Genomic DNA, 19,763 nt, shown 5'->3' with positions numbered 1-19,763 from the left:
GAACTATACATTGCATCAGCCAACGAAAAAACAATGTACTTAAGAGGACAAAGCTCCTGACACGTATTTGCCACAGTGCTTTCCGGACAGGTGCGAGCAGGGTACACTCCCACATTGCATATGCTAGTGTCAGAATAGCCACACCTTGACCGTAAATTCTGCCCGTGCGGCAGAGCCTCAGTCATCTGACAAGTTCAAGCTCAGGGATGGCGCAAGTAGGAGAACAGTCAGCAGCAGATACGCTGAGCTGCGCTGAGGAAGCCAAGATGGCCACACACCTGGTGTGACCGGGATCCACTCAGGACAGAGGACAAGAGTGATGCCCCTGGACGGCTTATCGGACCCGAGGCTGGCCCCTCGGGCCTGGAAACCTGGGTGGGATGTCCAGGAAAAGGACTGGCAAGACGTTGACAGAAGGCAGAGAAGAAAAGGTGAGCAGGGGCTGTGGGTTTGGAAGCGGAGGCGGCCGGCATTGGGCGGTGGCTGGAGCTGGAGGTCTCAGGCCCGCCGATGGCATGGGAGGGGCTGCGAGGGGACGCTCACCTCGCTGGGACCCGGGCTGGCAAGACCCAGAGACCAGGTCTGCCGGCCAGATCTCTCCTTGTGGCCTTCTTGGGGGCAGGCTGCTCCTGTGATGGTCCCCAAGACGTCTGCCTCCCTCCTGGTATTCAGGACGGCCACCTCCGTGACCAGAGCACGGGGTCACCGTTTCCGTCTTCCCCACAGACTGTCTTCTGCTGATGGACAAGTTGCTGTGTCGGGGAGTCCCACGTGTCAAGGTAGCACCAGCTGGTGCCAAACTGAGACCTTCCAAGAGCCTCCAAGGAGCTCAGTTCTGGCAACCATCCCATGAACTTGGAGGGGGATCCTTCCCTAGTGGGAGCTTTAGAGGAGACCCCCCCACACAATCAGCCCCTTGACAGCCACCTGTGAGACCCTCTGGAGCCCAGAGCCCAGCTGAGCCACGCACCCAGTCCTGACGCACAGAATCCATCCGTAGGATGTTAAACATGTGTCATTTTAAGCCACTAAGTTTGTTACGATTTGTTTGCACGAGCAGGTGACCAGTACTCTCCCGTGTGCCTTGGTTTCTGCATCTCACGGAAGTCTGGAGTGGCTCAAGTTCAAGGGTTACAATTGTACAACAAGCCCTCCCACGTTCAGACGGAAGGAACGCAGGGAGGAACGCCAAGGTCCCAGTGTGCAGCGGGGATGGGGACCGGACTGTGGCCGGTTTGGGGGAAATACTCTCGGACACAGCCCGACCTTGGGCCGCAGCAGCTCGCGTGCTCCCACGTGCCAAGACGTCTCCCGGACATCTGCTCCACGTGCTGTGGGCCAGATTCCAGGTGCAGGCTTCAGTCCCGTTGCTCCGGCCACCTGGTACGGATGGGCCTGGGAGAGGGGAGGGCTGCTCCGGGGCTCTCCCGACCTGGGGCAGTTCTCAGAGTCATGCTTCCTCCTTTCTAAGAAAGCAGAGTTTGCAACTGAATAGCTGCTCCCCCCGCCCCCCACTTCTTCTTCTAAAAGGCTGAGAATGCAAAGGCCTCTTTTCATTTTGTCTAGTCTTTATCCCTGGTCAGTCCAAGCCTAATTCCTTTAAAAGCTTGGGGGCTGCCTGTGTGTTCATTTAAAATTGGCTCCTTGGGCGCCTGGGTAGCTCAGTGGGTTAAGCCGCTGCCTTCAGCTCAGGTCATGATCTCAGGGTCCTGGGATCGAGTCCCCCCATCGGGCTCTCTGCTCAGCGGGGAGCCTGCTTCCCTCTCTCTCTCTCTCTCTCTGCCTGCCTCTCCATCTACTTGTGATTTCTCTCTGGCAAATAAATAAATAAAATCTTAAAAAAAAAAAAAATTGGCTCCTTGCATTAAAAACCCCAGCCACAAAACTTAAAAAAAAAAAAAAAGAACAGACTTTGTGTGTAAAGAGTTGTTTTAGATTAGAGGAAAGGGGAGCGTTCCCAAGGGCCCCGCCCTGCCCCCACCGCGCCCCCAGCATCCCCTCGTCACCTGGGTTACAACTGTTGAGCCAATACTGACACACGATTAGTAACCAAAGGCCGCAGTTCCCATTAGGCCTCTTGTCGCGCTCTCTGCGGGTCTGGACAAACACGGGATGAACAGGACAGCCCACGGCAGCACCGCATGCACAAGTCTCACGGCCCTAAAAATCCCCTGGGCTCCACCCGCACCCCCATCCCCTCCCGTCTACCCCATGGCAGCCCCTCATTACTGCCTCTGGTATTCTGCCTCTTCCAGAATGTCCTAGAGTGGAGTCAGACAGCACGGAGACTTTTCAGTCGGCTGCCTTCCCTTAGCGCCACTTAGATACGCCTGTCCCTGTCCTCCTGTGGGGATGCGGTGGGAGAAGCCCGTGGAAGACCATCTCTTTACGAGAGGGTCTGCCAAGGCAAGACCCTCCGAGTGCCTCTGTAGCAGGAAGCAGTTTAGGAAGCACCTTTACATTTTTCCCGAGGTCTTCCCGGAGGATCTGACCGTCCCATCCGGACTGGTTTGTTCTCAGGCCCTTTCCTACTCTGCAGACCTTTCTCTGGCGGCGGACACGGTTCTGGCTTTTCCCGTTCCCTCCCAGTTCCACTGGAAACAAGTCGTTTGCTCCTAGTTTGTCCTCCTTTTTCTTTTTATTATGGGCAGAGATGTCTGCCTCCACCCGGAAAGCCCCTTACCTAGACCGTCAAGTTCATGAGCGCACTTTCCGTCTGTTTTGTCCACCACTGCAGGCGCCGACTTCGCTAAGCTTTCTGCCGCCACTTCGTGAAGACTTCCTGTCCCCCAGGGGGCAATAGCACTCCCCCCCCCCTTTTTTTTTAAGATTTTATTTATTGAGAGAGAGAGAGAGCGAGAGCAAGAGCATGTGCTAGTGGGAGGGGAGAGGCAGAGGGGGAAGCAGATTCCCACCTGAGCAGGGAGCCCCATGCAGGGCTCAATCCCAGGACCTTGTGATCATGACCAGAGCCAAAAACAGATGCTTCACCAACTGAGCCCCCCAGGCGCCCCCAGTAGCACTTTCTTTACTCCCCCCAGGGTCTCTCCGGCTTCTGCCCACTGCCCACTCCCAGCCAGTGCCACACATTTTAGGTTTAGTGACAGTAGCAAGTGAGGCACTTAATATAAATAAAATATTCTTTTATTTTTTTATGTGGGAGGGGCAGAGGGAAAGGGAGATTCTCTCTCTCTCTCTTTTAAAAGATTTTATTTATTTATTTGACAGAGATCACAAGTACGCAGAGAGGCAGGCAGAGAGAGAAGGGAAAGCAGGCTCTCCACTGAGCAGGGAGCCCGATGTGGGCCTCGATCCCAGGACCCTGGGATCATGACCTGAGCCGAAGGCAGAGGCTTAACCCACTGAGCCATCCAGGTGCCCTGAAAGGGAGACTCTGAAGTGGGCTCCCAGCCCAGCGTGGAGCCTGACACAGGGCTCAATCTCAGGCCCCTGAGATCATGACCTAAGCCGAAATGAAGAGTCAGCCTCTTAATCAACTTAGCCCCCAAGGTAGCCCTTTAGGTTGCTTTTCTAATCAATACATCTGCCTCGCAAGCTACGTAAGATACTGTCATTACATTTATAGGAGGAGAAACTGGGACTCAGAGTCCTATAGCTTGTCATAAGCCACACCCTGGGTGACACGGGAGCTGAGCGTTGGAAAAGAATTTTTACTTTTATTATTATTTTTTTAAAGATTTTATTTATTTATTTGACAGAGAGAGGTCACAAGTAGGCAGAGAGACAGGCAGAGAGAGAGGAAGGGAAGCAGGCCCCCTGCTGAGCAGAGAGCCCGATGCGGGACTCGATCCCAGGATCCTGAGACCATGACCTGAGCCGAAGGCAGTGGCTCAACCCACTGAGCCACCCAGGTGCCCTGGAAAAGAATTTTTAAAAGGTGGCGGGCACGGGGGTCTGGGGACGTTTCTTGAAGAAGCCACAGAGCAGTATATGAGTTAGTAACCGTTAAAGGTATCATTGAAGATAGTCTTGAGCCACGAGAAAGTTCGGAATACTCTAGTAAGGCAGGTAATTTTGTTATACGTTTTATCAGAGAGCTGTACATCAAAAGAATGAAAATAAAATTTCTGTGCTTAAACAATTAACCTTCATGCATCTCGAATATCAGCGCGTATCGAGAACACCTCACTTCCTTCAGAGTCTGGGGAATGTGAGATGTCCAGCAGCACGACAACACAGGTGTTCCCAGTTCCTGGGTGCCCAGGTCCATGTGAACGATGACCCACAGGCAGGAAGGTGAGTGTCGAGAAAGAGGCCAGCGCGACAGACCCTCGAAGGTCCCGCCTGACTCCAGGATCCATCTGTCCCGAGGATGGAGGTGCGTCTGGGCATCGCTAAGTAAAATGAACCAAGCCAACAACTGGACGGACTCCTGAGAGGTCCTTGGGCTCTGGGAACCAGAGGCCTCAGTGTCCGGGTCGTATCGTGCATAGGGGCTGGATCCGAACGAAGCTGGACCAGAGTGGAATTTGCACACGTGGCAATTAGGGGTGTTGTGCTAGCGCAAGTGACGACTGGGGGCGGTGTGTGGGGTGTGCGGCAGCCGCTGCTCGTCCCTCCATCCGCCCTGGCCTGGGGCTGCTCCGTCCTTCACGCCCCAGCCCTGCCTCAGCCTCCCCTCTGTAGACAAGGAGTGGGAGCTTGGCCGGGGCAAGAGTCCGGGGTCCACTCTGGTCCAGTCGGCTCTAATGAGGGGTTGGGGAAGGTCACCTGGCTGGACGGGACAGATTTCTGAAGAAGGGGAGCAGGTGGGTCGGACTCACCCTCTCAGCCGCACGGACCTGAGTTCTCATTTATACGAGTTTCCCACTCTCTGGCAGGAAATAAAAATGCTTCTTGGACCCCCACGGAACGTCAAGGAGAGGAGGGAAGAGAGCGCTGGTGACGCTAAGCATACTTGCTCCTGTGGGCTGCTGGGGAAGGCGGCCAGGAGCAGGCAGCGTTGAGACCTCACGGAGAGTTTGCCCGGATCTCCTCCCCCGCTCCGGTCTTCACCTTGGGGCCGGGGCTGGCAAACCTGGAAGGGCGGGCCGCGCGCGCCTCGCTGAGTGAGTTTGTGATCCTGATGCATCGCGCCTCCGGCTGCGCCCCGCCCTTCCCTCTGCCTGGAACAGCGCGCCTCCCCGAGCCTTGGCTCCCTGGCAGATTCCTACTCATTCTTTAAAACCTTGCTTTGGCATCACCCTCTAGACAAAATGCAACACTTTCTCCTCTGTACGTTTAAAAAAAAAAAAATGATTACGGAAAATTTCCTTAAGGATACAAAAGCAGAGAATTCTTCCGTACAACTTTTGCCAGGGAGCGCGCGCGGTCGCCGCGGCCTGTATTGCACGGGTCGGAGAGCTGCGTGTCCCGGCGTCTGCTCTTCAGAGCGCCACACGGTACCCGGCACAGAGCGGATAAATGTGTCCCAGAGGCAACAGACATGAGCTGACACACGCGCCCATTTTACAGACGCAGAAACCGAGCCCCCCCCCCCCGGGCTCATCAGAGGAGTCCAGGCTGTCCTTTTGACCACTAGATGGACAGACAGGTACCCGGCCCACTCTGCCCTGCTCCGGGCGACGAAGCGGGAGGCCGGCTGTGCCCCCCGGGGCTGGCCCACCGGGCACCGCCCCGCCCCCGCGGCCACCTGGGGCCCCAGCGCCCGGACTCGGGGCAGGGAAGGAGCTGCCTGGGACCAGCCCTTCGCACCGGGGGTGGGGGTGGGCGGTGCGGGCGGCGGGGCCCGAGGGTGCCTCCACCCTCCGACGTGCTGCGGGGAGCCGGCGCAGGGCGGGGGCCGCGGGGCAGCGCCAGGTGCAGCGCGGGGCGGGGCCGGGCTTGCACCTCCACGGCCGGGGGCGGGGCCGGGGCCGGGGGCGGGGCCTCCCCTCCTCCCGCCCCTCCTCCCGCGCGCTCCGGGCCCGGGATTAGCGACCCGGGAGCCCGCGCCCCGCGGCCTCGCCGCCACACTTTCCTGGGAGCGGCGACACCATGAAGAAGTCGTACTCAGGTGGGCGCCGCGGCCGGAGCGGGGGGGCGTCGGTGTCCCGGGACCATCGCTCCCCACCTGAGCCGAGCGGGCGGCGGGCGGGGGGGACGTCGCGGGCCGCTGCGCTCCCGCTCAGGCTTTCCGCGGCGTGGGGTGGGGGCGTCCGCGCGGGGCAGGTGTCCGCAGCCCCCACACGGGACCCGATCCAGGGACCTCCGCGCGCTGAGCCCCTCGGCGGACTCGGTGCTGCCCCTTGCTGCGAGGCCGCGGGACCCGCGCGCCTGTCCGGGACCACCCGTGCGGGGGCGGGGGAGAGTCCCGGCGCTCGAGGCCTCTGACCCCGCACGCTGGCCCCGCTCCCGGCCTGGCTCGGGGGTCCCTCGCCGCCGTCGGCCACTGCTCGCTCAGGTGTCTGGAGGGGCCGCCTGGGGGCCGCTGCCCCAGGCCGGCCCGACTTCCTGCTCGCCCTCCTGGCCCTTGCGTGGGCCCCTCCAGGCGCCGCCCCTCCCAGTGTGCGGGTCCAGGCGTGCGGATCCCGGGGTGCGGGTCCCGGTGTGCGGGCCTCGGCGTGCGGTGTGCGGATGCGTGTGTTTGCAGGGAGTGGTGGCGTGGAGGATTTCCTGGGGCTCAGCCTCCAGGGCTGGTGGTGGTCCAGGCGGCAGCATCCTTTCTTCAGAGGAACTGTTTGTTACCCCTGTACCCGCGGGAGTACGGGAAGTTTGCCAAAGGGGACCGTCCAGCAAGGCTCGGGCTTAGTACCCGGGGTTCATCCGGTGGGTCTGGGGGCAATCCCCCCAACAGGTGCTGGTACCCTAACTTCACCGGCTGGTGTGCCCTCGCACAGGTCAGGCTGAAGTTCCATTTCACAGATGGGTAAACGGAGGTCACAAGCACGGGAGGACAGACAAGGGTAACCCAGATCTCTCTCCTTTTTTTTTCCCCTTTGTGGTTCCCCCCCTTCCACCCCCCACCAAGGGATCCTGGCAGGATCCGTGTCCTCCTCAGTTCTCAGATAATAAGTGGAATCTTCTCTTTTGCTCACCTTGCAAACTGTGTCCCTCCCCGTAATCTATTTGGACATGAAGTTTTCTGCCAAGGACTCAGGAACTGATTTTTCTTGATAAGAGGACAGCATCATGGGACTTAGCTGGCGCTGAGGCGGCCATTCGGGCCACCCCCCTGCCTTTGGGCCATTTCTCAGTTGCCTGCTTTCCACATTCAGGAACTGAAATGAGTAATAAAGAATAACTTGTTTCAAAGAGGGTTACTCAGAACTTCCCTGAAAATACCCTTCTGGATCAGTGGCTTAGAATTTCAACTTTTACCCCGTAGCTGCAAACAGCACGGCCCTCCCGACACCCCCAGCGCAGCTCTATCTGAGGAGCGTGGGCGCGTTGATGGAGTGGGGGGGTGGGGGGGGCTTCCAGGTGGCATATGCTGGGGTTTGGCACTTGGCCTCCCTTCCTCCCTAGCATGCTCCAAATACTTGAGATGGTTGTGGGCACTGCTGCTGTGTGCGGCCCTCTCCCTGGGATCGCTGGCCCAGGGGCAGCCCAGGGACCTCTGCTGGCTCTCGCCCTGGGCTCATTGCGCTCGACCTCCTGCTGGTGGGTCTGGACAGCGGGGGCGAGGTGGGTCCTGCCAGGTCATAGGTCCTTGGCCTCTTCCTGGGGAGACTTTGAGACCATCCTCTGTGGATGCCAGGGGGCCCCCAAAGCAGGCTTGAGCTCCTCTCCTTCCGCCTTCTCCCCCTCCCCCCAGGTAAGTTTAAAAAAGAAAGATGAAGTAGGGTTTAATGGGGTGAGTAGGAACCAGCTCTTGTAAGGGCGGCCTGTTCGGCTCCTGTGTTTACCTAACGGGGCGGGACCCTGGAGGATGGGAGCAGCGAGGGCTTGGACCCCTTCCAGTTTGTTTCCCTGCTGGCAGTAGTCCAAGGCGGGCTGGGTCCCTCGGTTGCGCTTGTGTGGGGTGGACTGGAGGGGCCTGGCCCAGGGGCGGGCTGGCCTCTTGGCCTCATTTTGAGCATGCGTTCTCTTGGCGCGCCCTTTTCCGGAGGGGTGCTCTGCAGAAGTCAGACTGACCCCTATGTAGCATCTGTGCTCTGAAATTAAGGAGAGCCCAGAGGGTGTTAAAAATCCCCCCAACCCCGCCGCCAAGGGTTGAAAATCCAAGGACAGCCAAGAAGGCTTTTCTTTTCTGCCTGGACTGAATGGGATTATTGCTTCTGGACCTATTTATGGGCTCGGAAAGAAATGGAATGATTGTAAGGGGGTCCTTTGTAGAGCTGGGTTTGAGCACTCATGAGTCCCTGAAACGGGAAGAATTTTTAAGCTCTGCTTTGGGTGGATCCCAAGTGTCTTGGTTCTGGACGCGTTCACTGAACTCGTGCCGTGTGTGGGGCACGTACTGCGAGGGTACAAAGATGCTGAAAAGACGGGGGTCCTCGCTGCCTGCTCACAGGGGAGACGCCAGCGGGGGGACACACCCCACCCCACCCCGATCTGAGCCACGGGCTCCAGATGCCACCGAATGCCCTGGAAGGAGGGACCGTGGGCGTGCCGGGAGGTTTGAGCGGGAGGCCAGATTGAGACCTGGGCCTTGAGAAGCGAGAGGTGGAGAGTAGGGGGAGAATAGCAAAGGGCTTTCCGGGTGGGGGGCTGCGGTCGGCAAGCTTTCCCTGGACCCACTTCCCCCGCTGTTCTGTGGGGGGCAGGGCGGGTGTCGGGGGCAGGCAGTGTGGCCTGGGGCCGACTGTGGGGTCCTTGGAAGGCAGGCTGCACCTCCCCGCCGTGGGGCAGGTGCTTGATCTCGCTTGGGGCTGATGCTGACTTGTGACGATTGCATGAGCCCCTGCGGGTGATAGGCCTAGAAATGTCTGCCAGGTACCTCGGCGGCTGTGACTGTCTTCATCATTCATTCGTCCCCACTCCAGGAAGGCCGAGAAGGCCGTCTGAAGCCCAGCAGCTCCCCATCTTCCCTGCGTCCTGTGCGGCTTCAGAGACCCAGGCCCGGACTTCTCCCTCGGCCCCTCGGCGTCAGAGCGGGCCGCGGTCCGACCCCCTCTGCTTCCTGGTGTTCTGAGCTTCTCTCTGCACGCCGGGTCACGGGGCCCTGGCCTTTCAGTGTCGCTGGCTCCCCCGGGAGTTCTCATGGGCACAGGCGCTTCCCTGAGACCCTCGAACCACAGAAATGCAGAGCAGGGCGTGGGGGTTGGTCTATGGGTGCACTTGGGAATTAGTCAGAGGTCGGCTTTCGGGATATTCCCAGAGGGGTGCCTGGCCGACCAGAGGTTCCAGAGACCTGGGTAGCTCCAGAGGCCTGGGGAGGAGGCTGGACCCCAGGGGAAGGGCCTGACAGAGACCGCGTCTGCGGCTGCCCCTGGAAAAGTGTGGCCTCGCTCACACCCAGTGCCCTAGGACCTGACTTACAGGAAGGGAGAGGAACCTCCGAGAACACTTCCCCAGTGAGCTAACCCCGGGTTGCCGGGTGAGCGTGGGCAGGGGTGCTGAGGCAGGTTCTTCCTCATCTCTGCCCCCCCCCCCATCCTCGCTGCCCCTTGTCTCTGGCTCATTCGGGGTCTCAGCGAGAAAGAGCCGCTTTGTGCAGCGGTTAGTCTGTGGCGCTGTGGGCTTGTGCCCAGGACCGTGGGACTCGTGGACCCCGGAAGCCTCCCGAGTCGTGAGCAAGCTGGCCGAGCCTGAGACCCGGGGCCATCGCTCTTGCTGGCCTGGTGCCGAGGCGGGGACACACGCTCAGGCGCGGGGGGTCCGCCTACCCGCCCTTGTGGCTCACCCCGGCTCGTGGTCACCTGCCCGGCAGCATCGCCCCCGCCAGCCCAGAGGGTTCTGAGAGTCCAGGGGCATGCACCTGAGTTGGGGGCCGCCCCCCTGCTTCCTGGAGATCCACCCCCTTCCAAGTAGCTGGTTGGAGCCAGGACAGGTGCAGAGGGGACAGGAGGTTGCCCCTCGGGAGCAGAGGCCTAGAGCCCGCGCACCAGGTGCACATGCTCCACCTCCCAGGAGGGCATCAGCAGGGGGCATCTCACCTGAGGACCCAGGGACCCCGCTAGCGGGAGGAAGTCTGTCCCCCACCCCCCACCCAACCCCCCCGGGGTAGCCCTCGGACACAGGCCCCCCTCGTGGATGGGACCTGGGGGTGGGACCTTGTTTCTGCACTGCTGTTTGTCCGTGCGCAGTGTTGCGTGGGCTGTGCTGTTTGTCTAAGATGTGCTCGATAAGGAAGCCTCCGCTCCCGGCCAGGGCCCAGCCTGGGGCGAGGAGCGCCAGTTCCTGGGCGGACCGGCCAGTGGCCTTGGGGGAGGGAGGGCTGGAGGTGATTGCTGGGTTCCTGGCTCTCTCTGTTGGAACTATTATCGTGGAATGCCCAGCTTGAGGTGTGGTCTGGGGGTCTGGGTTTGGGCGGGGATCCGTGGGTGTGAGTGGTGGTGCAGCCCCCTGGGGACCAGCGCAGAGCACACGAGGGACCCAGCCTCCCGGAGGGACCGGGGGCTGAGCTGTGGGGTGCCTGTCTCCCCAAGCTTCCGGGCCTGTTCGGACTCTCCCTGTGGGTTCAGTCACTCATTCCCAGAGTGCCACTGAGTGCCAGGCCCTGAGCGTCCTTCCGGCCCTCTGGCGGCTCTCACTGCCGCTCTGGAGGGGTGGCCTGGCCTTGGGTCTCTAGGTTGAGTGTGGCCCTCTGCTCCCAGCCCAGTTTCTCTCCGCCTTATCTCCCTGTCCCCGCCGGGGCCCAGGTCCATTGCAGCTTGCGTGAAGGGGGGCATTGAGCTGCTGGCGGCGGAGGGGGCGGTGGCCCCCGGGCATCTTGCTGTCAGTGGCCTTTTGGAAGCTTCGCAACAACTGAGCTTTGTTCCCGGCCTAATCTGACCTGGTTCTCTGAAGTGTGACTGCCTGCGGCCTGCAGGCCCCCCGGGACAGGAAGGTGAGCAGCAGCAGGGAGAGGAAGACGATCTGGGTCCCAGGGTGGCCCTCGGGCCCAGGCTACCTGCCTTCTCTGGCAGAAACGCACATCACCGGTCATCCTCCAAGGGCTGCTGGCTCCAGGCCCCACGTGGCGTGTGCGGACCCCACCAAGTGCTGGGTGGGGAGGGGAGGGCTGGGGAGACCTCTGTCCTGCTGGCTCATGCCCCTTGGAGAGTCGGTCTTCTGCTGGCCTGGGGTTTCACAGTGGGGCCGAGACAGGATGACGGGGCCGGGGGTCGTCCACGGTCCTCCTTCTGCCTCCCGGAGAGGCCTTGCTCTTGAGGGACGTGCAGTGACACCTGGGTGGTGCCCAGGCCTTCGTGGGCCCTCCGGGCTGCACCTGGGAACCAGGGGATGGTCCTGCAGCCGTGCGAGTCCCTGAGAGCTGAGCCAGGGCCCCTCGGCCCGGCCCGGCCAGGCATGTTGAGGCAGCGGCTGAAAGGCAGGCGGCAGTGACTGTCTGCCGGGGCTGGAGATTGCTCCTGGGCAGTGTGGTTACCAGGAGGGGCCAGGCAGGGGCAGGCTGGCAGGTTGCCTCGGGCTGGGCCCGCACCTCCATCTGACCTGCGTCCTGAGGCTTTCACAGACTTCCCAGGGACTGCGCTCCCCCACCCCCCAGGACCCAAGCCCAGTGGGAGAAGAATGTTCCTGTAACCCAAGCCACTTGGAAGTGGGTTAACTCCAACCCCTGTTGTCTTCCAGCCTGTCAAGGACTGGGCTAATCCACCGGGGAGGGGGGGTGGGATTTGGGGTTCACAAAACGCACTAAGAGAACCGTGACTTTGGCTCTGTGGCCACAGGTTCAAATGGGTGGGTGTCGGGGAGCCGGGGTCGGATGGCTGCATACAGGAGAGCCAGTGTAGACGCCGCGGGGGACACAGGGAGTGGCGTGACCTTCCGGGGCACACGGCAGCGGCCGTGTGGGGCTGGGGAGGGGGCGGTGGCCGACTGCTGGCGGCTGCAGTGTCCCGTCACCTCTGGCACAAGGGGCCGAGGTGGGGCAGCCCCTCAGCGGGCGCCGCTCCAGCTGCCAGACCTTCGCATCCGTTTGGGGGGTCTGCTTTCGTAAAGAAGAGCTTTCTATACACTGTGCCTCTCTTTTTTCTCTTTTGTCCGCCCCTCCCCCCCGCCCCCCTGGGTCGTTTTGTTCATTGCTTGCTGCCCGTGTGAACAGGAAAGTGAATTCTTCAGTCCCATCAGTCGTGACCTTGCTTTCTGTGCGCCCTCGGCCGCGGGCACAGCGTCTGATCCTCGGAGGGGTGGCACGTATTTCCCCAGAGGTATGCGCTACCCCCCCACCCCGCACCCCTGGTTCTGGTTCTGCTCTTTCCACCTGGAATCAGATCTCATGCGTGGACGGCTCCGTTCCTGGCTCTTCGGAGTTCCTTAACGGACTTAACCACCCTCGTACGACACGGACCCTCTGTTGCCAGCTGGGATGGGGAGGGAGGGTCCCCGTCCCTCGAACCGAGGGTTCTGAGCTGACCTGCAGGTGTGACAGCAGCCGCGCTCCCGGCTGGGGGACGCGGGCTGCTGGGAGACCAGGACGTCGCCAGGTAATTAGCTGAATGAAACATTGCACACGATGACTCCTTGTTCCCCTCATTCCTGGGATGGCCTCCAGGGCCAGACAAGTGTTCTTCCCGCGGCGTTCTGTAGGGAGGCTGGATGAACAGAAAATGCCGTTTGCTCGCATCAGTCCGCTTGGAGGACTGACTCGTTCCGGAGATCGGCCCCAGATCCCTGCGGTGGAGCCAGGCCCCCACCAAGGGGGTTGGGATGTGGAAGTGGGGCCTTTGGGAAGTGAGTCTGTTTAGACAGTCTTGAGGGTGGGGGCCCCCATCGGTGTCCCCCTAAGGGGAGGAGGAGACTCTGGGGCTCCCCCTACCTGCTCTATGAGGATAAACTTTTTTTTTTTTTTTTAATTAAAAATCAATGAAAGATCAACCGTCTTGCCTACAGGGCTTGCTTCCTGCCTCAGGCTGGTGCGCGAGGTCAGGGTTCCCACCCTGGGGCCTCCTTCCCTTCGTCCCTTCTGTGGTCCCCTGCAGGTGGACGTATCTGTACCTTGGAGGTGTCCCCCGACTTCCTTGAGCCAGCCTGAATGCCCCAATCTTGGGGCCAGTCGCCCCAGGTGACTGACCGCCTCTCCTGGTGACCATTCCCTCTGCTACCTGGTGACTTGTGCGGCGACTCCTTCTGGAACTCCAGGCTCCAGGGGTCGGTCAGCAGCGCTGCCTGCACAGCCCGCGCCGCCAGGGCCTCTGTACCCTGACCCTACCCCTCCCCAAGGCGTGTCCTGCTGTTACACTCCCGCCACCATCCGAAGCCAGAGTGAAGCACGTCTGGCTCTTCGGTGACTTGGGGCACGGTCAGCGGCGGGGCCCAGAGATCGGCAAAGCCTTCCGCGCATTCTGGGGGCCCTTCCTCCTTCTCCTTCCTGCGGCGGTCAGCAGTTTCTGATGGCTTCTTCTCCGTTCTCGAGACTGCAGGTCCCCTGGCCTGTGCTTAATCTCATCTTTGTCACGGGCACGGCTCGTTCCCGGCGTGTGTTTTGGGGTCTGACCGGGACTCAGAAACCGCTCGAGGACTTGGAACAGGACTTCAGTGTCGGGTCTTTGCTAACACGGAGGACGGAGAGCAGCAGCTGGGGGCAGATCCGGCTTGCGTGGTGTCTCTACAGCCCTTGAAAAGCATGCACGTGATTCCTCATTGAGACTGAGGAAAGAAAGAACACCTGATTGTAGATTTTATTTTTTTTTTTTAAGGATTTTCTTTTTAAAGTCAGCTTTGCCCCCACCGTGGTGCCGAACTCACAACCTCGAGGTCAAGAGTCACACACTCCCCCGACTGAGCCTACCAGGTGCCCCCGAATCGTAAATTTTAAACAGCTGGCAAATCCAATAAGTACCAGAAAATTTTAAAAAATAGGAATGCTTTTACCAATCACCTACCAATGCTTTCCCCAAAGCCCTGGTTTTTTTCCTATTGTAGTTTTGGCTACGAACTCTGATCGCTTCTTTACACGATGACTGGGTAACATCACTTTCTCATGGGGGAGTGGAAAGGTCATTCATTTTTTGGTTAATCAAAGTTTGTTCTTTTCCTTTTGGTAGTTGGGATGCATGAAAAAGTGGGACTTCAGGGGCATCTGGGTGGCTCAGTCGGTTGAGCATCTGACTCTTGGTTTCAGCTCAGGTCGTGATCTCAGGGTCGTGGGATGGAGCCAGAGTGGGGCTCCCTGCTCAGATCCGAGTCTGCTTCTCCCTCTCCCTCTGTGCTCCGCCCTCCCAACCTGGCTCAAGCGCACACACTCTCAGATTGAAAAAAAAAAAAAAAAAAAAAAGTCTTTTTTTTTTTTTTTTTTAAAGATTTTATTTATTTATCAGAGAGAGAGAGGGGGAGAGAGCGAGCACAGGCAGACAGAGTGGCAGGCAGAGGCAGAGGGAGAAGCAGGCTCCCTGCCGAGCAAGGAGCCCGATGTGGGACTCGATCCCAGGACGCTGGGATCATGACCTGAGCCGAAGGCAGCTGCTTCACCAACTGAGCCACCCAGGCGTCCCCCAAAAAAGTCTTTAAAAGAATACTTGTGGGGTGCCTGGGTGGCTCAGTTGGTGAAGCCTCTGCCTTCGGCTCAGGTCACAATCCCTGGGCCCTGGGATCGAGTCCCACGTCAGGCTCCCTGCTCGGTGGAGAGCCTGCTTCTCCCTCTTCTTCTGCTCCCTTTTCCTGCTGTGCTCTCTCTCTCCCTGGCAAATAAATAAATATAATCCTAAAAGAAAGAAAGAAAGAAAGAATATTGCTCCCCTTTTTAAAAGAAGTGTGACCTCACACAGTTTGTGGCCCCGCCCCCATTCTTGTCCTACAAACACAAGGATTCTGATCAAGTCTATCTTGAAGATAATGTCTCCTTAGAGACATCCTTTTAGGAATGAAATAGGAAACTGTGGAGCATTTGTAACTGTATGTTTATTACTAACCAGAGATGCTTTTCGCTTTGACTCACCGTGGAAGAGAATCGAATTCTCCACTTAAAACAATGATTTTCCGTGGACTTTTCCGCGGCCTCGTTCCTGGCCTCACACATGCCACATCTCGCTTCCCCCCACTGCCCGCATCTTTCCACCAGGCGCTCAGGTCGTGCTCACATCTTACCCCTTCTGATTCCGCAGAACACACAGATCGGAGGGCGTGTAGCTGGACGGCCACCCTGGGTGGTCAGCAGTCCCCTGAGCAAACACAGACATGGCGGTGAACCACGTCAGTATACCCCAGCCGGGTCCAAACTCGACATATTTTTCCATCCAACCTGTCCTGGGTGGGAGCCCCACCCTCCACTGGTACTTACGCAGGAGAAGTGTGATGGGCAGGAACGCAGAGTGGACCCAGACAGTGATTTTGCCAGATCGGATTTAAGATATTTTCTATTTTGCAAATTTTACAAAAGCGTTTCACCCCGTGGCTGTGTTGTTAGGGCCCTTCTCCTGTCAGCCAAGGGCCTGGAGCTTAAGGTTCCTTGGCTTCCTGGAGACAAGCTACAGATTAGCCGCAGGAAGCCACCCCCCCCCCCCCCAGGTCAGAGGGTCAGAGGGAGGAGGTGGTGTCCCTAGTCCTTTGTCACCTGATAGTAGTGGGGCAAAGGTGGGCCTGCCCGGCCCAAGCTGCCGCACTCAGCAGAGACAAGATCAGGGGCCAGAGAAACCTTCCAAGGCAGAGAGGCGGGCAGGATCTACCCCATTTCTCCCTTGCTCCCACCTTCCAGGCTCCTTCCAAGCACCCCGCCCCCACACTGGGTGGCAGACCTGGGGACCAGGTCGTCCCGTGGACCATAGCTCTTCTGCCACGCCAAGGAGAGCCTCGGAGGGGTGAGGAATGGAGGGATAGCCTCCTGCTTAAAGATCATCTGTTGTTTACCTGAAATTAGGTTTAGCCGAGTGTATTTTCTTTTCTTTTTCTTTTCTTTTTTTTTTTTCAGCTGAGTGTATTTTATATGGCCGTGTAGTTTATAGGGGTGGGGCCCAGAGTCCGGACGCCCAGCTGGTGAAGCTCTGTGGAAAGGGCTCTGTGGGACCTTGGTCAGCACCATGTCGTGGGGGAGGTCGCTGGCTGCTGTCTGGAGAGGGCAGAGCAGAGCCCCCCGCCCCCCGCCATGTGCCTAAACTGCCGGCACCTTCCCGACGCGTGAGCTGGACACCCGGGGTGGCTCCTGAGGAGTCCGTGAGCACCGCCGGGAGAGCCCAGGTCCCCTCGGGTCACTGTTGTATTCCGTAGTCCTTGACCAGTGCCCGGGGCAGTGGAAACTCGGTGACACACACTCAGGAGTCTGCTCCGCGTAGACGCGGACACTCAGGATCAGAGAGACAGCGCTTGCCCAGGGACGCGGTCAGCGCTTGGGACGTGATCAGGAGGGCGTCCCCACCTCCCCAGTGCGTCCGTCCGGCGCTCGCCTCTGCGGGCAGCAAAGGCCGAGGGCGGCGGCTGGGAGAAGACGGAGGAGCTCATGGCCTCATCTTAGGCTCTTTGCACGATGAGCCTCGAGTTTGACTCTCCCACTGCGACCCTTGACTTTGGGGGAGCCCCTCCCAGCTCCTGTGGGCACGTGAGCCATGGAGAAAGGGGGGTGAAGACTGTACGTCCCGGGGGCCCCCATCCTGGGCTCAGAGGTGGAGGCACACGCGGCTCCGGGCCAAGGTCGCTGGGACCTCCCTGTCCTTTCCTGAGAGACTCGGACTCAGAGGTTTGAAGACAAAAGTTGAAAATGGATTCTTCTGTTCTTTACTGAAAATGGACGTTGGTGTGAATTTTCATAGCGGCCTCTGCCTGCAACACGGTGTCTTCTTGACTGGAGGAAGGTACTGGCCAGACTTCATTTGTTGTTGGCACAGAGCAGAACGGGGTGTGCGTGTGTGTGTGTCATCGTCCACCGGGGTCAGGACGTCTCGGCTGTGCATGACCCCAGAGGGGCTGGGGACAGCCGCCGGATCCTGGGCAGAGACACTGTGGCCCCGAGGCTGTGCGTGGTTATTAAACTCACAGCTAATAATGACCCATGACCTCGGGAGTGTGCTTAGATGTCTCAGGGCCTGTTTAAGCATCTCGAACTTAGAATTTACTGGGTCCGACCCATCATAAAAACTTGGCTGGAAGGAGGACATGCAGGGCTTTCGTGCCCACTGCACCCCCTCCCTGTCTCCCCTGTGCACGCTCCCCAGGTTACAGGCCCACGGGGATGCCCACCAGACGGGGGGCGGGGCTGCTATGCGGGGGCGGGGGCGGTGTAGGGATGCCCTGGGGCCACGTGGCGAAGGGGAGTTGGGCGGTTTCCCCCTGCGTGAGGGTGTCTGCCCTGGAGGTGGGCTCTGCCCCTGGGCTGCTGCCACGGTGGCTCCGCTGGCCCTCCCCGCAGGCTGTTTCTATGGGAAAACGCCTCCCAGGCCATCCCCCTTCGCCCAGCCCTGCCCGGGATCACGGCCTTTTTCTCGAGGACCGAGGAGCCACCGCTCCTGGTCTGGCATCTTCTCTCCCGCTCCTGAATGCCGCGCTGTCATCCCCTTTAAGATGCCGGCCGGCGGGGTGGGGGGGGGCACCTGGGTGGCTCAGTGGGTTAAGCCTCTGCCTTCGGCTCAGGTCCTGATCCCAGGGTCCCGGGATCGAGCTCTGCATCGGGCTCTCTGCTCAGCGGGGAGTCTGCTTCCCCCTCTCTCTCTCTGTCTGCCTCTCTGCCTACTTGTGATCTCTGTCTGTCAAATAAATAAACAAAATCTTAAAAAAAAGAAAAAAAAATCTTAAAAAAGAAAGACACCGGCCAGGCGTGAGTCCTGCTTTCTGCCCCCTGCTCCCGCTGCCCCGACTCACCTGAAGGGTGTTTCAGACTCGAGGGCTCGGGGCTTAACACGTTACAATTCACCGGTGTGTGTCATGGGTGCGCAGTTCGTGACTGTCTGTGAAATGGCCTTTGTGCCCAGCCTTGGAGTTTCTGGGGTGCCCGGGTCTCGGAGAGCGCCCAGATCCTGGGTTCCTCAAGCATGACTGTTCCCTCCGGGTCTTACACAAACTCAGTTTGTTTAAACGCATCGGCTCGGGGCAGCCAGGCTTTGTCGATTCCAATTTGTAGATCCCGGGGTTCAGGCTGGCGTGTGTGGCTGGGGAATGATAACCGTGAAAACCATGATAATCATATAATTTATTGAGTGCTTACTTCACACGAGGTGCTGTGCCGAGTGCCCACGGCGTGTGGCCCCATTTAACCTCGGTCACCCATGCGCGTGCGCTCCGTTCTGTCCGCGGGCGGCGGGTCAGGCAGCCGGCGCTGGCACGGGGACCGTATTTCCTGGGGTGCAGGGTGGCAGCTAGTCCCTGGCAAACCCCGGATTTGAACCCTGCTCCTCCTCGGACTGCTGGCTTCCCTGCCTCCCGGGCCTCTGGGAACTCCCTCCAGACAGCCAAATTGCAAATCGCCTCCTTTCCTTCAGAATATGTTTTATTTTAAAATCACATGAAAATAACTCAATTCTCCACTGGAGCAACTGAGCGCTTAGACGGCTTGGAGGCTTCTCCAGCTCCCTCTTCACTGGACTCCGACGCGGGCCTGAGCGATGAGGTCCACGGAGCTGGGCTTCGGTAGCTCTTGGCCGTGTGTCCCTCCCCGGCGGAGGCCGGGCGGAGCGGGCTGGCTGCGCTGGGCGGGGATGTTGTGCGAGGGTGGGAACCTCAGGCCGCCACCAACCCGGCTTGGGAACCAACGTGCCCGGTGTCTTCTCCGCGCCAGGGGCTGCCTGGCACCAGCCATGTGTTTTGGGAAATTGGAAAAATAAACAGCACAAATAAAACAAAACTCCACCCAAGAAATCTGAGACAGATGCTGTTTTCCTCCTGGCCATGGCTCCAGCCTCAGCCCGGGTTTGGGGAGCAGCGAGCCCAGAAGGGAGCTTGGGGGGCGGGGGGGGGCTGTGGAACCAGAATGGGACCTTTTTTACCCCTTTGCCAGAGACAGAGGCAGGGGCACGGGTGGGCGTCCCGCCGGCCCAGGGGGAGTCGCAGCCGGAAGTGAGTCAGTCCACAGGAATGCTGGGCCCGTTCCTTGTCCGTTCCTCGCCCCGTACGGTTTCCATATTGGGGACTCGCTGGATTCACGGGCATGGCGTGGCTCACTGGTGCCGCTCTTAGCCCGGCAGTGGGACCTCTGAGTGGCTCGTGTGTGTGTGTGTGTGTGTGTGTGTGTGTGAGGGCGTGATGATGAGATGGTGATTCTCCTGCTGTGTTGCTCCCGCTCAGGGGAGAGGTGACAGCCATCGTGGAAGGGAGGCCTGCGGAGGCCGGGGATGCCCGTGCTCAGGCCTCAGCAGCCGTAGGAGCAGGGCCTGTCCCCTCCCGCCCCTCCCTGCCCTGGGAAGCCCACCAAAGCCACTTCAGGCCCAACCTCTCCCTTTCTTAAGAGAGCTGTCTGTTCTGGAAGTCCAAGGTGGGACCTGCCCGAGCAGACCTGAGGCCGTGGCCCAGGCTTCCTGTCCGGCAGGGCTGGCCTGGAGTCCCTGTGCTCTGGTTGGACGTCCGAGGAGGGATCACAGTCACCGCTCGGCCGTGAGCAGACGTGCGTCCGAGTAGGCGGGGACGGTGGAGGGAGGCCTGTGTGTCTGCCGGGTGAGGTCACTGTGATCGTCGGGGTTCACCAGAGAAACAGACCAGTGGGGGACGGGCTTGTGTCATCCTGGAGGCCGAGGAATGCCATTGGCTGCAGTCAGATGACATGGGGTGTTGGGGTGGGGTGGGGGGGGCTCTGTCGGAGACGG

At 59.7% G+C, this 19,763-nt stretch overlaps 1 protein-coding gene and 1 long non-coding RNA gene across 4 annotated transcripts in view; both read left to right on the top strand.

Annotated features, from left to right (window-relative positions):
- Positions 1-5,910: 5,910 nt before the first annotated feature.
- Positions 5,911-19,763, top strand: part of SEPTIN9 (septin 9) — a 144,273-nt gene continuing 130,420 nt past the window's right edge. Inside the window, exon 1 of one of the 2 annotated variants that reach the window (XM_059378415.1) lies at positions 5,911-6,016. In XM_059378415.1, coding sequence (XP_059234398.1) covers positions 5,998-6,016 — 19 coding nt within the window. In that variant the 5' untranslated portion in view covers positions 5,911-5,997. Of the gene's footprint in view, positions 6,017-7,677; positions 7,757-19,763 lie in introns of those variants that run through there. The other variant, XM_059378414.1, reaches the window with a different exon arrangement.
- LOC132003124 (uncharacterized) lies at positions 10,395-14,282 on the top strand. Of its 2 annotated transcripts, none has more exons than XR_009400145.1 (3): positions 10,395-10,933; positions 12,149-12,254; positions 13,467-14,282. It is a non-coding gene; the product is annotated as an uncharacterized LOC132003124 (long non-coding RNA). The 2 variants fall into 2 exon arrangements; XR_009400146.1 differs by lacking the exon at positions 13,467-14,282 and adding an exon at positions 13,026-13,460.

Source organism: Mustela nigripes, chromosome 16 (genome assembly GCF_022355385.1).
Source record: "Mustela nigripes isolate SB6536 chromosome 16, MUSNIG.SB6536, whole genome shotgun sequence".
In the NCBI taxonomy this organism is placed as follows: Eukaryota; Metazoa; Chordata; class Mammalia; order Carnivora; family Mustelidae; genus Mustela; species Mustela nigripes.
Note: the sequence above shows the minus strand (reverse complement) of the source record. Positions and strands in the feature narration are given on the sequence as shown.